At 48.6% G+C, this 14,878-nt stretch overlaps 1 protein-coding gene and 1 long non-coding RNA gene across 15 annotated transcripts in view; one reads left to right on the forward strand and one right to left on the reverse strand.

Moving 5' to 3' along the window:
- LOC103248898 (uncharacterized) lies at window positions 1-9,425 on the reverse strand. Of its 5 annotated transcripts, none has more exons than XR_005242652.2 (6): window positions 9,243-9,425; window positions 6,619-6,777; window positions 4,894-4,995; window positions 1,728-3,356; window positions 1,529-1,639; window positions 1-213 (listed from the first exon to the last, which is right to left on the reverse strand). It is a non-coding gene; the product is annotated as an uncharacterized lncRNA (long non-coding RNA). The 5 variants fall into 5 exon arrangements; XR_005242650.2 differs by lacking the exon at window positions 9,243-9,425 and adding an exon at window positions 8,670-8,973; XR_005242648.2 differs by lacking the exon at window positions 9,243-9,425 and adding an exon at window positions 8,394-8,617.
- Window positions 7,959-14,878, forward strand: part of GLB1L3 (galactosidase beta 1 like 3) — a 39,467-nt gene continuing 32,547 nt past the window's right edge. For 7 of the 10 annotated variants that reach the window (XR_012095044.1, XM_073022456.1, XM_038004962.2 and 4 more), the window contains exons 1-5: window positions 7,959-8,061; window positions 8,614-8,739; window positions 8,858-9,148; window positions 13,000-13,068; window positions 13,603-13,698. Coding sequence is in view for 9 of the 10 variants with exons in the window: in XM_073022456.1 (XP_072878557.1) it covers window positions 8,039-8,061; window positions 8,614-8,739; window positions 8,858-9,148; window positions 13,000-13,068; window positions 13,603-13,698 (605 nt within the window). In the remaining variant the exon portion in view is untranslated. Of the gene's footprint in view, window positions 8,062-8,541; window positions 8,740-8,857; window positions 9,149-12,999; window positions 13,069-13,602; window positions 13,699-14,878 lie in introns of those variants that run through there. The other 3 variants (XM_073022469.1, XM_008021587.3, XM_073022475.1) reach the window with 2 other exon arrangements.

Consider the following 14,878-nt stretch of genomic DNA (forward strand, 5'->3'; position numbering starts at 1 on the left):
TGTATGTAGAGACTTTTATTATAAAGAATTGGTTCAAATAGTTATGGAAGCTGAGAAGTCCCAAGTTTTGCAGTCAGCAAGCTGGAGACCCAGGAGAGTTGACGGGGTAAGTGCCAGTCTGAGTCAGAGTTGGAGGCAGGAGAAGACCAATGTCCCAGATCGAAGACAGGAAGCTTTCCACTCCGACAGGATCAGGCCGATTAACTTCAACTCCTAGGGGAAAAGACTCTTGAGAACACGTTTTAACCTTGGGTTCTCACCTAGAGTTCTGCACGATTTTCCATTTCCTTAACTAATGAATGCATCTAGCAGACTCAGTCCCTAAAAAAGACACATTTGAATGAGAACAGCCAGAGGCGGGCAGCTGAACTGGGCTGCCCCCTGCTGAGCACCTCTGTCAGCGCAGCCTGCACTTGAGCAGAGTCACCCTGTGGAGGGACAGGTGGAGGCCAGCTGCTTCACTTCCCTCTGCTGGGTGTGGCCCTGCGTGATGGGGTGCATATCCACGTCATTTGTTTTTTAACCTGCTGGAGACGATTATCAATTTACTTAAAGTTTGAATGTCTGTAAGGACAAAATTTAAAGCTAGGGTCTGAAGATCTGTAGCAGGGATGTATCTGTCATCTCCCTATCCCTCCATCTCAGCCTGTTAACTGTATCATCGTGGGTTAAATTAATTACTAAGACACCATGGAGTCCACTTTATAGCTCAGATGAGCATTTTTCATTTTCTGTAGTAAACATGACGTAAGTAAACAAAGAGGTTCTCTAACAAGGATGGCTTACAAGTAGAAGTGGCTAAATTTTCACTTTTATAAATTTTGCTGCTTTTTATTAACTATCAATAAACCTGGAAAGATGATCTTACAAGTAGACAACAGATTTTGCATACTTTAATCTTAAAGTTACCTCTGCCTCAACTCTTTGTTCATAGCTGACACTGGAATATTAATAGTTGATCATCTTTCCCTTTAATTTTTCACTGATAATATCAATTCCTAACCCAGATTTTTGGATCTCACAAGGGTTCTTATTTTACAGTTGTCTCATACATTTATTTAAGAAGTTCAGCCTAAGAAGAAATCAAGAATTGTCTTTTCCGGTTCATACAGAAACTATAGGGTCATCCACTACTAAAGCAACAGAAGGTGCTGCCTTCTTTTTCTAGGAGCTGCTGTTCTTAAAAGACAGCAATTTAGGAGCAGGACTTGTGCTTTACTAACATCAAAGCGCGGCACAGGAAGTTTGCACACACAGTTCTGGAAGCTTTCCGATGTTTTCTGCCTGCTTTGGGAAGCCAGCTCTTTTTTTTTTTGAGACGGAGTCTCGCTCTGTCGCCCGGGCTGGAGTGCAGTGGCCGGATCTCAGCTCACTGCAAGCTCCGCCTCCCGGGTTCACGCCATTCTCCTGCCTCAGCCTCCCGAGTAGCTAGGACTACAGGCGCCGCCACCTCGCCCGGCTAGTTTTTTGTATTTTTAGTAGAGATGGGGTTTCACCGTGTTAGCCAGGATGGTCTCGATCTCCTGACCTCGTGATCCGCCCGTCTCGGCCTCCCAAAGTGCTGGGATTCCAGGCTTGAGCCACCGCGCCCGGCCGGGAAGCCAGCTCTTTGCTTCATCATCAGTTATCTGGATGGGAACTGAAGGGAAAAATTACGATTTTTTTTTTTTAAATAAATTGCACCAGGATGCTGGGTCTGCAGCCCCAGTGGCTGTTCTTTCCTGTACCTGGGATGTTGGCCTTGTAGAGTTACTTCTGTAATCTGAAGACAGAAACCGACAGCTCTGTTTGATCAAAATTGTTACTTCATCTTGCACAGTTTCAAGAGTTCTACAGGTTTAATGAACACAGAAACCTGGGGGAACTTTCTTACTCTCCAGGGCTCATTCATAGAGGTTCTCAAATACTCCATCAGCAGAGCGGAGCCCCTGATGGCAAAAGGACACAGGATGAGTCACCTTTCAAATGAACCAATAATCCATTCTTTGATTCTTCTACCTTTGTCAAAATTCCTCCATCAACCGCTGCAGAAAAATCACAATTCTTGATACATAGCTTGTTCCAATAAAGCACAACAGTAATGCCCAATAAAGCTGGGCAGGTGGGGATAACTAAAAAAGCCCAGGCAATTTGCTGAGCCTGATGGGTGTCAGGGTCAGTCCAAATGAAAGTGACTGTAGACCCACCTGTCAAACTATTTCAACTTGATAGAGAATATGTACACAAAACCTATAGCTGTCATCATACTTAATAGTGAAAAACGGAATGTTTTCCAGCTAACACTGGGGACAAGGTAACAGTGTCAGTTCCTGCTGCTCTTATTCAACACGGAAATTTTAGTCATCATACTAAGACACACAAAAAAAGAATTAAAAGCCATGCAGACTGGAAAGGTAGAAATAAAACTGTCCATATTTGCAGATGACATGATTATCTACATAGAAAATGCCAAGCAATATACAAATAACCTCTTAAAATTAATAGGTGAGTTTACCAAGGTCACAGAATACAAGGTCAACATGAGAAATGCAATCACATTTCCATATGCTAACTACAAACATGTAAAAACTGAAATCAAAAACATAATAACAGTTTAAATCTCTTAAGAGCAAAGGAAGTATTTAAATATAAATCTAACAAAACATGCATAGGATCTGTATGTTGAAAAAAAATCACACACTTCTGAAGAAAGAAGTGAAAAAAAGAACTATTTTAATAGAGAGACATACCATGTCCGTGGGTTGGAAGATTCAACATAATAAGGATACAATTCTCAATTTGATCCATAGGTTGATTGCAATTCCTCTCAAACTACCAACATGGCTTTTTGTGGAAATAGACAAGTTTATTCTAAATTTTATGTGGGAAGGCACAAGCCCTACAATACTTTAAACTTGACAAAGAAGAATAAAGTGTGTGGCTGTAAAACCAAAATGTACAAAATTATTAACAGTTCATTGCTTACAATCTAAAAATGAGGAAAAGATGGACGATCTAGGAAATGTTCAGGGAGCTAAGGTTTCAGAGAGGAAAGTATCCTTGTAATGAATGAGACAAGATAAACTCCTTCCCCCAACCCCCACACACAATATTTTCAGAGAACTACATTCCTGGTTTCAACCTGATGTCATAGGCTGTGTTCTTTCCAAGGGAAGAAGCAAAGACTTCAAAGGGAGAAATCGGAAGACTTCTTTTTTCATCATAGGGACTTCACATCAGCGCTTCCAAAACCGAGTTCATCACCCTTTTCCTCTATGCAGCCTCTTTCCCTTCCTGTGTTTCCTCCCATCTCAATAAATGTCACCGCCAAGTTACTTAAGCCTGAAACATGTGGCTTCCCAGACTCCTCTCTGTATCTGTTAATAAGAAAAATAAAAGTGTTGAAGTGTTGGGACGGCGAAAATTTTTTTGCAGGCAGAGTATGGAGTCTCAGGGCTGCTTCAAGTGGGATTAGGGGCGCGGGAACCTAGCGTGGGAGAGATGAAGCTGAAGGAAGACTTCGTGGTAAGAGGTGATATTGTGGGGTTGCTAGAAGGAGCATTTGTGGTATAGAATGATTGGTGATGGCCTGGATGCGGTTTTGTATGAATTGAAAAACTAAATGGAAGACACAAGGTCCGAAAAAGAGAAAGAGATAAACAGGTATTAAAGGACTAAGAATTGGAAGGACCCAGGACATCTAATTAGAGAGTGCACAGGGAGGTTCAGCATAGCCCTGCCAGCAAAGATTAGAGAGCGAGTTGAGCACAGTTTGTGATTTTGAGGGCCTCTAACAGTATTAAAGCAGCAGCAGCCACTGCACGCAGACATGAGGGCTAGGCTGAAACAGTAAGGTCAAGTTGTTCGGACAGAAAGGCTACAGGGCATGGTCCTGGCTCTTGTATAAGAATTCTGACTGCACTAACCATGCCTAGGAAGGAAAGGAGTTGTTTTGTAGAAGGAATTGGGGTTTGGGAGATTAGCCAGACATGATCAGCAGGGAGAGCACGTGTGTTTTCATGAGAATTATGCCGAGATAGGTAACAGATGAGGAAGAAATTTGGGCTTGACTGAAGTAATGGGGGCCGTCTGTGAGGCCTTGTGGCAGTAGAGCCCAGGCAATTTGCTGAGCCTGATGGGTGTCAGGGTCAGTCCAAGTGAAAGCAGAGACAGGCTGGGATGAAGGGTCTAAAGGAATAGTAAAGAAAGCATGTCTGAGATCCAGAACAGAATAATGGGTTATGGAGGGAGGTATTAAGGATAGGAAAGTATATGGGTTTGGCACCATGGGGAGGATAGGCAAGACAATTTGGTTGGTAAGGCGCAGATCCTGAACTAACCTGTAAGACTTGTCTGGTTTTTGGACAGGTAAAATGGGGGAATTGTAAGGAGAGTTTATAGACTTTAAAAGGCCATGCTGTAACAGGCGAGTGATAACAGGCTTTAATCCTTTAAAGCGTGCTGCGGGATGGGATATTGGCATTGAGTGGGGTAAGGGTGATTAAGTTTTAACGGGATGGTAAGGGGTGCATGATCGGTCGCCAAGGAGGGAGTAGAGGCGTCTTATACTTGTGGTTTAAGGTGGGGAGATTCAAGGGCAGGATGTGAAGGAGGCTTTGAACTGGGGAAAAGGGCTGCAATGAGGTGTGGTTGTAGTCCAGGAACAGTCGGGGAAGCAGATAATTTAGTTAAAATGTCTCGACCTAATAAGGGAGCGGGGCAGGTGGGGATAACTAAAAAAGATTGCATAAAAGAATATTGTCTAAGTTGGCACCAGAGTGGGGGAGTTTTAAGAGGTTTAGAAGCCTGGCCGTCAATACCCACAACAGTTATGGAGGCAAGGGAAACAGGTCCTTGGAAGAAGGTAATGTGGAGTTGGTAGCCTCCGTACTGATTAAGAAGGGACGGACTTACCCTCTACTGTGAGAGTTACCCGAAGCTTGGCATCCATGATGGTCCAGGGAGCTTCCAAGGCAATCGGACAGTGTCAGTCTTCAGCCGCTAAGCCGAGAAGATCTAGGAAGAAAAGTCAGTCGGAGCCTTGGGCCAATTGGACAGTCCAATTTCCGGTGGGGTCCCGCACAGACGGGACACGACTTAGGAGGAATCCCGGGCTGCGGGCATTCCTTGGTCCAGTGGCCAGATTTCCGGCACTGGTAGCAAGCTCCTGGGGGAGGAGGTTGTGGAAGAACCCCTGGCAGCTGTAGTTCAGGTGTTTGGAGTTCTTGTGTGCTGGAGATGTGGCTGGGGTTTGTCTCACAGTGGAGGCAAGGAATTGCAACTCAGAAATACATTGCTACTTGGCTGCCTCTACTCTATTATTGTACACTTTGAAGGCGAGGCTAATTAAGTCCTGTAATGGGGTTTGAGGGCCAGAATCTAATTTTTGGAGCTTTTTCTAATGTCAGGAGCTGACTGGGTGATAAAATGCATATTAAGTATAAGGCGGCCTTCGGGCCCCTCTGGGTCTAGGGCGGTAAAGCGTCTAAGGGTTGCTGCCAAGCAGGCCATGAACTGGGTTGGGTTTTTATATATGATGGAAAAGAGCCTAAATGCTAACTGATTTGGGAGAGGTCGGATAAAGAAAAAAGGAGCATTAACCTTGACTGTGCTTTTAGCTCCAGCCACCTCTTTAAGAGGAAATTGTTGGGCAGGTGGGGGAGGGCTAGTCACAGAATGAAACTGTAAACCAGACCCGGTGTGAGGAGAGGAGGTGATAGATTATAGGGGGGGGGAGCAGAGGCTGAGGAAGAATTGCGGCCTGGCTCGGCCTGGCGAGGAGCAGCCTGGGGAGAAGGGGAGAGGTCAGACAGGTCTGTAGAAAAGGAAGATTAGAAAGACTCAGCGACGCTTGGGGTTGGGACAGAGGGGACAGGCGGGCGGGAAAGAAGGAGGATTTGGGATCAGTGGCATTGGGAACAGAGACTAGGGAGGGAACAATGTGTAAAAGAATGCCTGGACGTCAGGCACCTCAGACCGTTTGCCTATTTTACGACAAGAATTATCTAGATCTTGTAGGATGGAAAAATCGAAAGTGCCGTTTTCTGGCTATTTGGAACCACTGTCGAGTTCGTATTGGGATTAAGCCGCGTCGCAGAAGAAAATAAGACACTTAGATTTTAGGTCAGGCGAGAGTTGAAGAGGTTTTAAGTTCTTGAGAACACAGGCTCAGGGAGAAGAGGGAGGAATGGAGGGTGGAAGGTGGCCTATAGTGAAGGAGGGAAGTTTAAAGAGAAGGGTAGAGACACCGAGAAGGGGGTGGGGAGCAGCCCTGGGCTGCAACGTGGGTGAGCAGCCAAAGCAGGCATCCCTGCAACTGACTTGCCACCAAGGGAATGTGGGTGAATGATCAAGGCAGGCGTCCCTGCGGAGATCAGACACCAATGGAACGTGGGTGAATAATCAGAGAGGCATCCCTGCAATGATTAAACACCAAGGGAAGGCTGCCTTCCCTAGTCGGTGACTGACACGGGAGTTTTGGGTCCACGGATAAAATGTGTCTCCTTTGTCTCTACCAGAAAATGAAAGGAACTGAAATTAAGAGAAGGGAGAAATTGAAGTGTGGCGTCAAGATTGAAAGAGAAAGAGGTTGAGGGATAGTGAGAGACGTTGGAGAAGAGAGTAAAAAGAGGCCATTACCACATTTAAAATTGCTGAGATGTTCCTTGGGCTGGTGGGTCTGAGGACCCGAGGTCGTAGGTGGATCTTTCTCACCGAGCAAAGAGAAGGAGGACAGGGGATTGATCTCTCAAGGGAGGTCCCCCATCCGAGTCAGGGCACCAAATTTCATGCGCATCCCTATGAAGAGACCACCAAACAGGCTTTGTGTGAGCAGCATGGCTGTTTATTTCACCTGGGTGCAGGCGGGCTGAGTCTGAAAAAGGAGTCAGTGAAGGGAGATGGGGGGAGGGCCGTTTTATAGGATTTGGGTAGGTAAAGGAAAATTACGGTCAAAGGGAGTTGTTCTCTGGCGGGCAGGGGTGGGGGCCACAAGGAGCTCAGTGGGGAAGCTTGAGCCAGGATGAGTCAGGAAAAGGAATTTCACAAGGTAATGACAACAGTTAAGGCAGGAACAGGCCATTTTCACTTCTTTTGTGGTGGAATGTCATTAGTTAAGGCAGGAACCCGCCATCTGGATGTGTCCGTGCAGGTCACAGGGGATATGATGGCTGAGCTTTGGCTCAGAGACCTGCCAGTATCACCGACCTCATGAGCTCAGTTATTCGGAGCTGCTGGTTTAACCGTCTGTTCTCATCTAGCCTCCACCCGGCAGCCAGCAATCTCCGTAAAACGAACACCTGGCTTAGTTTCTGCTGGAAACCGTTGAATAGTCCCCTGTTTTCTGGAAGGGTCTGAGCAGCTCCCCGTTGCGTCCACAGCCCCCGGGCCTGCCTCCTGCAGGTCCCGCTACTTTGTCACCAAAGCATCCTCAGCGCTTGCACCTGCCTGAAGCTGTGCTCGGGCGCTCCCGCCGAAGGAACCGCCTTCCCAAAGCTCTGCGCTCTAATTCTCACTCGTCTACCAAGAGCTAGCAGTGTGGGGAAACGAGAATTCTCCGGGGACTCTCCCCTGTACTTCGTGGCCCTCTGCGGAATCCTTGTTTAAGGATCTGCAGGTCGTTTCCAGTCGTGCGCAGCACGGAGGCTGCCGGCCCTGCCCAGCGCTGGGCTCTCTCCGCCTCTCTCCCACACGCCGGCCTCTCTGTGCCAGCTGGCTGTGCACCCAGGTCAGGAAGCCCAAGGTCGGGGCGTTAACCCAAGGGCCCTCCCGCGTTCCCTCCGAGGGCGGAGAGGCGTCTGCGCCCGAACCGGCTGCGGGAACACCTGGAGCGCCGGCGGAGCTCGGCTGCCCTCGCGGTGCGGAGCCCGACGCGCATTCTTGGGCCCGGGGTCCGCCGTCCGCACCTGCGAACGGATTTCTGCCTCGGCTACACGCGCAGCGCGCAGACCTGAGCCGGCCCCGCGGAACTGGGGCTCGAGTCCCGGCCCGAGCGCGGCGTCGGGGGCAGCGGAGAGGGGCGGCAGTCGCTAGGGACCCTCGGCGCCTCGGCCTCGCCGCGATGAAGTCCCCGCCCTTCCTCAGGTGACGGATCCCCGCTGCCCCCGCGGCGGCCCAGCCCTCCCTCCCGGGCTACCCACCACCCAGCGCGCGCCTCGGAGCCTCCCGCCCTCCCCGGTTCCGTGGCCAGCCAGGCGCCCCAGGCGTGCGCCGCGCCAAGCCGCGTCATGAAGCCCGCTCTCCGCAGCTTTCCTCTGCAGAGCCCCTTGCTACCCCCACCCTGCGGAGGGGCTGTTCACCCGATGCCAGAAAATCAGGGCTGGGGACGCAGGCCGGGGGCTCCAGCGGCTGGACACCGTGTCCTTCCCGAACCTGGTGGTGAAGTGCGCCCGCCTCCACCTCTCCCAGACACCCACCCGCAGTGCCCAGCCCTGTCTGTAGGGTCTAGGACTGAACGTCTGTCCCCGGCCTCCATGCTGCGCTCTCCTGGCCCTGGGCCCGCCCAGAAGACCCGCCTGTGCCGCGGGCCCCTCCCTGGCTCCGGCCCCTAAAGCGCCCCCGGCACAGGTTCGCGGCCCTTGGCGCCTGGTGGGGCCAGCACCTTCCCCTTGTCACTGTTCTCCTTTCTCCTTCCAGCCCGTGCCTCTCCTGGAGGAGAATGGTGGGCGTCTTCTTCCTGCCGTTTGTCTTACCAGCTTTTGCTCCTCGGTTTAAGCAGGAAGAGAGCCTCATGCTTGGAACAGCGCATCCGCCCTGGCCCAGGTTTGCCGGAGAGCCGCGTTCCCGGGGAGGGAGGGGAGCGACCTCACCTTTCTTGGAGAAAATCATACCGCGATTGTGCACAGAACACGTCCTACTAACAACTACTTCTTTTCGCCAGGGTTTCAGCCGTCCCTCCGAGCCCTCTCCCGAGTTCTCTCTCCCTTTCCACCTTCTTTCCCTCGCCCGGCCCCTCCAGGTTTAACTGGTCTCATCTGACCCCTCTGGAGCTGAAGAATCGATCTGTGGGACTCGGAACTGCAAGCACAGGTCGGGGTAAGCCCCACTTCACGCTGGAGGGCCACAAGTTCCTCATCTTCGGGGGCTCCATCCACTATTTCCGGGTGCCCAGGGAGTACTGGAGGGACCGCTTGCTGAAGCTGAAGGCCTGTGGCTTCAATACTGTCACCACGTGAGTGCTGGCCCCTCACCTCCTGGGTCTTGTTCCCCTACAAGCGCAGGGTAGCAAGAGCCTCCGATTTTGGGGGCCCAGAGTGAGGACTTACCTTCCGCACAGTCGTTTCCAGCACATACGTTTTATGCTTGAGCGTCCAGTTGTCACTTACGTCTCATGCTGAGCTTGCTCTGTGATCAAAAACTTGGATGGGGTTAGTGGGAGAATCTCAAGGGAGAAGGTTATTTCCTCAGGAATCTGTCTGTCTAGTGAAGGAACACCAGGAGCCCTTGGGAGCACTCAGTTTAATGACAGAAGCTTAAGGCACACTTACGGATAAATATGTACTTACAGATACATGCATGTTTTTAAAGCAAACCTTTTTTTTTTTTTTTTTTTTTTTTTTTTGAGACAGGGTCTCGCTCTGTTTGTTGCTCGGGCTGGAGTGCAGTAGCCCGATCTCAGCTCATGGCAGCTTCTACTTCTCTGGCTCAGGTGATGCTCCTGCCTCAGCCTCCTGAATAGCTGGGGCCACAGGTGCATGCCACCACACCAGGCTAGTTTTTTGAATTGTTTGTAGACATGGAGTTTCTCGCCTTGTGCCTGGACTGGTCTCAAACTCCTGGACTCAAGCAATTCACCCTTTAAAAGGAAACACCATGGTTGTCCTCATACCTGTATACAACTGACCAGCCACCCTATATGACCATAGGAATGCAAAACTGCTCCAGAATCAGAGGCCCCGTCCTCCTGAGGGCCTGCCTCCACCATCTTGTGGCAAGCTTACCATCACACTCACTGTAAAGGAGAAGATGCTTAGAGGGCCCTGTGCCTTATTGCAGAGCTGGTATTGAAGGGTGAATTTGAAGCTGAGAGGCAGTAAATTGACAACTGGTTCATTTAAAATGCAAATAATTTAATCAGAAATAATCGTTGAGTTTTATTGAGAGCTGCTACTGCATCTCTTGGGGGGACAATGTGGTTTTTCTTCACCCTTCTTTTGAATTGCTGAATTACGTCGACAATTTTTCTCATAGCAGCCATATGGTTCTGGTATAAACTCTGCTTGGCTCTGAGGTATGCACACATTACATACACACAGATTGCTAGACTTTATTTGCTAGTGTTTTATTTCAAATGTGTTTATGATTATAAGCAAAACTGATTTAAAATTTTATTTTGTTGGTATTCTTGTCCAGTTTTGAATCAATCTTATAATAAGCTCATAAAGTGAGTAAATCTTCTTTTCTTAGTTATTGAAAATATTTTGCACAAGAATTATCTTTACCCTGAAAGTTTTTTAAGATTCACCTGTAAACTCTGTGACTACTATCTTTTGTGGTTTGTGAGGTGAAGGATTTTGGGACAACATAGCTCTTTGAATGGTTAACTCACGTCCTCTATTTCTTCTTGAATACATCCTGCTTTCTCCCCTCCCTTCCTCCCTCCCTCCCTCCCTCCCTTCCTTCCTTCCTTCCCTCCCTCCCTCCCTCCCCTCCCTCCTTCTCTCTTCTCTTCTCTTCTCTTCTCTTCTCTTCTCTTCTCTTCTCTTCTCTTCTCTTCTCTTCTCTTCTCTCTCTTCTCTTCTCTTTCTTCTAATGGAGTCTCACTCTGTCACCCAGGCTGCAGTGCAGTGGTGCAATCTCTGCTCACTGCAACCTCCACCTCCCAGGTTCAAGTGATTCTCCTGCCTCAGCCTCCTAAGTTGCTGGGATTACGGTGCCCACCAGCATGCCTAGCTAATTTTTGTATTTTTAGTAGAGATGGGGTTTCACCATATTGGTCAGGCTGGTCTCAAACTCCTGACCTCAGGTGATCCTCCTGCCTCGGCCTCCCAAAGTGCTGGGATTACAGGTGTTGAGCCACCGCGCCTGGCCTTCTTTCTTCTTTTGAACCCACTGGGGCTTAAGAAATTTTTCCTTTCTTTCCTGTACTCACTTGGAAGTTACATACATCGCATTGTGTATTTTGGCTGTTTTTTGTTTTTTTCTTAATCTTATATATTTCCATTTAGTCTTTTCAAATAGCTAGCTTGTAGCTTTGTTAATACTCTGTATATTTTGGATTTCTATGTCACAGTTTCTGAGTTAAATGTAATTTCCTTTTCTCTGCTTTATTAAATTTAGTACCTTCTCTTCTCTGTCCTCCTCAGTTTCCTCCTCCTCCTTCTTTTTCCCTGAGTTAATATTTAGCTTCTTTTACTTCCAGTCTTTTGTGTTTTCTAATATATTCATTCAAAGATATGACTGTTTCTTTGAGTGTTGCTTTGGTTACATAGCCCACATATTTTGCTATACAGTGCTTTGAATGTCATTTATTTTCAAATATTTCCTAAGTTTTGATGTTGTTTCCATTAGCTATTTGGGAATATGCTTTCTGTTTTATTTATTTTAATTTTTACTATTTGTAACTGTGATTTTTAAATTTATTTGCATTTGTCTTGGGATCATGGACTATATGATACAGATTTTTGGAATTTGCTGAGATTTACTTTGTGACATAGTACATGCAACTGTTTTCATGCAAAGTTTACAACTGTTTCATGCATTTTAAATTCTGGTCTTTTAAATTTTACATTCTTTTTTCATACTTAGTTCTATAGATGCACTTTTTTTTTTTTTTTTTTTTTTTTTGAGACGGAGTCTCGCTCTGTCACCCAGGCTAGAGTGCAGTGGCGCAATCTCGGCTCACTGCAAGCTCCACCTCCCGGGTTCATGCCATTCTCCTGCCTCAGCCTCCCGAGTAGCTGGGACTACAGGTGCCCTCCACCGCACCCGGCTAATTTTTTTTTTTTGTATTTTTAGTAGAGATGGGGTTTCACTGTGTTAGCCAGGATGGTCTCGATCTCCTGACCTCGTGATCCGCCCGTCTCGGCCTCCCAAAGTGCTGGGATTAGATGCACTTTTTAAGGGAATGTAAATGCTCTATCTGTTGGCTACTGGGTTCTCCTTATTTATTAAATGCAGCCTGTTAATTATGCAGTTCAAATCTATATCCTTACAAGTTTTTTTTTTTTTTTTTTTTTCCTGCTTATTTTCTTTGTTTCTCAGAGGGGTACTTTAAATCTTTTCGCTGTGATGGTAACTGATGTATCCATGTCCTCTCTAATTCAGTCAGCTTCTCCTTTGCTTACAATAAGCTACGTTGTAACTGACGACATACAACAAGCTCTGCTGTTGAGCTCATAGAAGGCCATGAGTAGTATGTCGTCTTGGTGGTTCATACAGTCACTTCTACAATGTATTGTCAAAAATCTCTGCACTGCACAAAACTGTGTAATAAAAACCACAGGGCTTAGAGGAAACGCGATGTTAAGGGGCATAACACTCAAACATGTTGCCAGTGGCACAAAAAAAGACCATTGCCTAGCGAACTATGCCTAGTACACCTAATAAAATTTTTACTCATAGCCAATCTTATGGGGGCCCTTCTTGCTAAGGTCTAAAGGTAGTACCCTTACTAGATTTACTGTGTCTCCACTATCTTCACAGAAACTCCTCATTCGTTCTTATTTTGACTAACTCATAGCAATACTGTGTAAGGCAGATGTAGACATTTTTGTTTTTGTTCTCTTCTTTAGTTTATACTTTCAATGGGTGTTACAATAGGGCAGTGAGTGGAAGAATTTATATATAAATCCCAAGAAATCTACATTACAGGATAATTGGCACCTTGAACCACAATTGGATAATAGAGCAAGAAACTATTAAAGATAGTCATGGTTAGTGTAACAGAGGTTTAATTTCCATTGGAAACTTCAACTTATTTCAAAATAGTTGCATGGTTTTGGCCTGGATTTGGGACAGTCCTAACAATTTGGAGGAAGAAATAAGAAGATACTCATCATACTTCCCTTTCACCTCTTCTAGCTATGTTCCGTGGAACCTGCATGAGCCAGAAAGAGGCAAATTTGACTTCTCTGGGAACCTGGACCTGGAGTGCGTGGTGTTGCTGCTTCTGTGACCTGGCCAGGGGCAGGGGCAGAGAGGTGGCTGGGAGGGACCTGGGTCTGGAGTCCTGTTCTAGGACTGCGAGAGGACTTGCACCCGGGACCTAGATGCTCCCCAGTCATGACCTGCTGGGCCTGCAGCCTTTGGGCCCCACTTCTCCACTGCAGCCCAGAGGGGCAGAAGACTCCGGGAGCCGCCCGACTCTGCATGGGGTCCGGCTGCCTGGGCTGGGGCAGGGCGGCCCCTCTAGGCTAACAAGGCTGTTGGGTCAGGTTCACTGTTAAGACCCCTGTGCCCTGGCTGTCACCCTTCTTCCTCAGGCCCCCAGTGGGGCTGTGCAGAGGCTCTGAGGCTGGGAGCAGCTCAGGCCACCACCCTGATGTGGGAGTCCCCGCTCTTTGAGTGGGGCCGAGCTGTCCCTTCGCCCCACCGGGCAGCTCCTCCACCCTGTGACGTGTGTGGCCCCCACCCGGCCTCATCCTGGGCCGTCATGGGAGGGGCTGACGATGTGGACCTCCCTAGGGCCTTCGTCCTGATGGCTGCGGAGATCGGGCTGTGGGTGATTCTGCGTCCAGGCCCCTACATCTGCAGTGAGATGGACCTCGGGGGCTTGCCCAGGTAAGCGGGGCTGCAGTCCCAGAGTTGTGGTTCTAACGAAGTATTTGCTTTCGTGAATTTCAATCTAGTAACAAGGAAAGTAACTTTATTCACGGAGCTGATGAGGGGTGTGCCGCCCCAAGCCACGCACCGCGCCTGCGTTGTCTGTGAAGCCTGCGGTACTGCGGTCAAGAGGGTGTGCGCGGGGAGAGGTGGCCACAAGAGGCTCCCACTCTTCTTTCCCCACACAGGAGGGGCTGTGGCCCCCTCTGTCCTTCTCAAAATGCCCTGGGAAGAAAGGGACCGGAAGCCTTAAGGCCTGCAAGGGAAGGTTCTGACGACTCTGGGCTTGTTTTGAAAACTTCTGATCTTTCGTTTATTTTGTGAGGGGAGGGCTGCCTTTCCATGCAGTGAGACCACCCTCAGCTCCCCTCCCATCCCTCTTGCTTTTCTTTGCCTTGTTCTCGCCTCTGTGATTCTGGCCCCCAGCCCAGACTGCTGAGGGTCAGGGTGAGACTCCAAGACTGCTGTCTGCTACCCCTGTGGTGGGCAGGGCTTCCTGGGGAATCTGGGGCTCTGCCTCGGGTGAGCACTTCTGCACCTCAGAGTCAGATGAGGCCTTTGCTTTCTCTCCAGGATGAGTCCCTCCTCCCATCTAGCTCAGGGGCAGAGAAAGCCTGAGCTGAGGGGAGTGGAGTTTTCGGGAATCAGTGACTCCCGGCATAGCTTGACTGGAGGCCTGCCTGGTACTTCCCCAGTGACCTGGAGAAGGCAGAGTGTCATTGGCACGTAGGCTCCTGTCCTGAGCCTGAAGCCTTAGCTCTTAGTGGAAATGTGACAGTGTGCCTAAGGAAATTTTTCTGTCCCCAAGAATTTTTTTTTTTTTTTTGAGATGGAGTCTTGCTCTTGTCACCCAGGCTGGAGTTCAGTGGCATGATCTTGGCTCGCTGCAACCTCCGCCTCCCAGGTTCAAGCGATTCTCCTGCCTCAGCCTCCTGAGTAGCTGGGATTACAGGCGCCTGCCACTACACCCGGCTAATTTTTGTACTTTTAGTAGAGACGGGTTTCGCCATGTTGGCCAGACTGGTCTCGAACTCCCGACCTCAGGTGATCCGCCCACCTCAGCCTCCCAAAGTGCTGGGATTATAGTCATGAGCCACCACGCCCGACCGAAAAATGTTTTCAATAAACTGAAAAAGAA

Source organism: Chlorocebus sabaeus, chromosome 1, assembly GCF_047675955.1.
Source record: "Chlorocebus sabaeus isolate Y175 chromosome 1, mChlSab1.0.hap1, whole genome shotgun sequence".
NCBI lineage: Eukaryota > Metazoa > Chordata > Mammalia > Primates > Cercopithecidae > Chlorocebus > Chlorocebus sabaeus.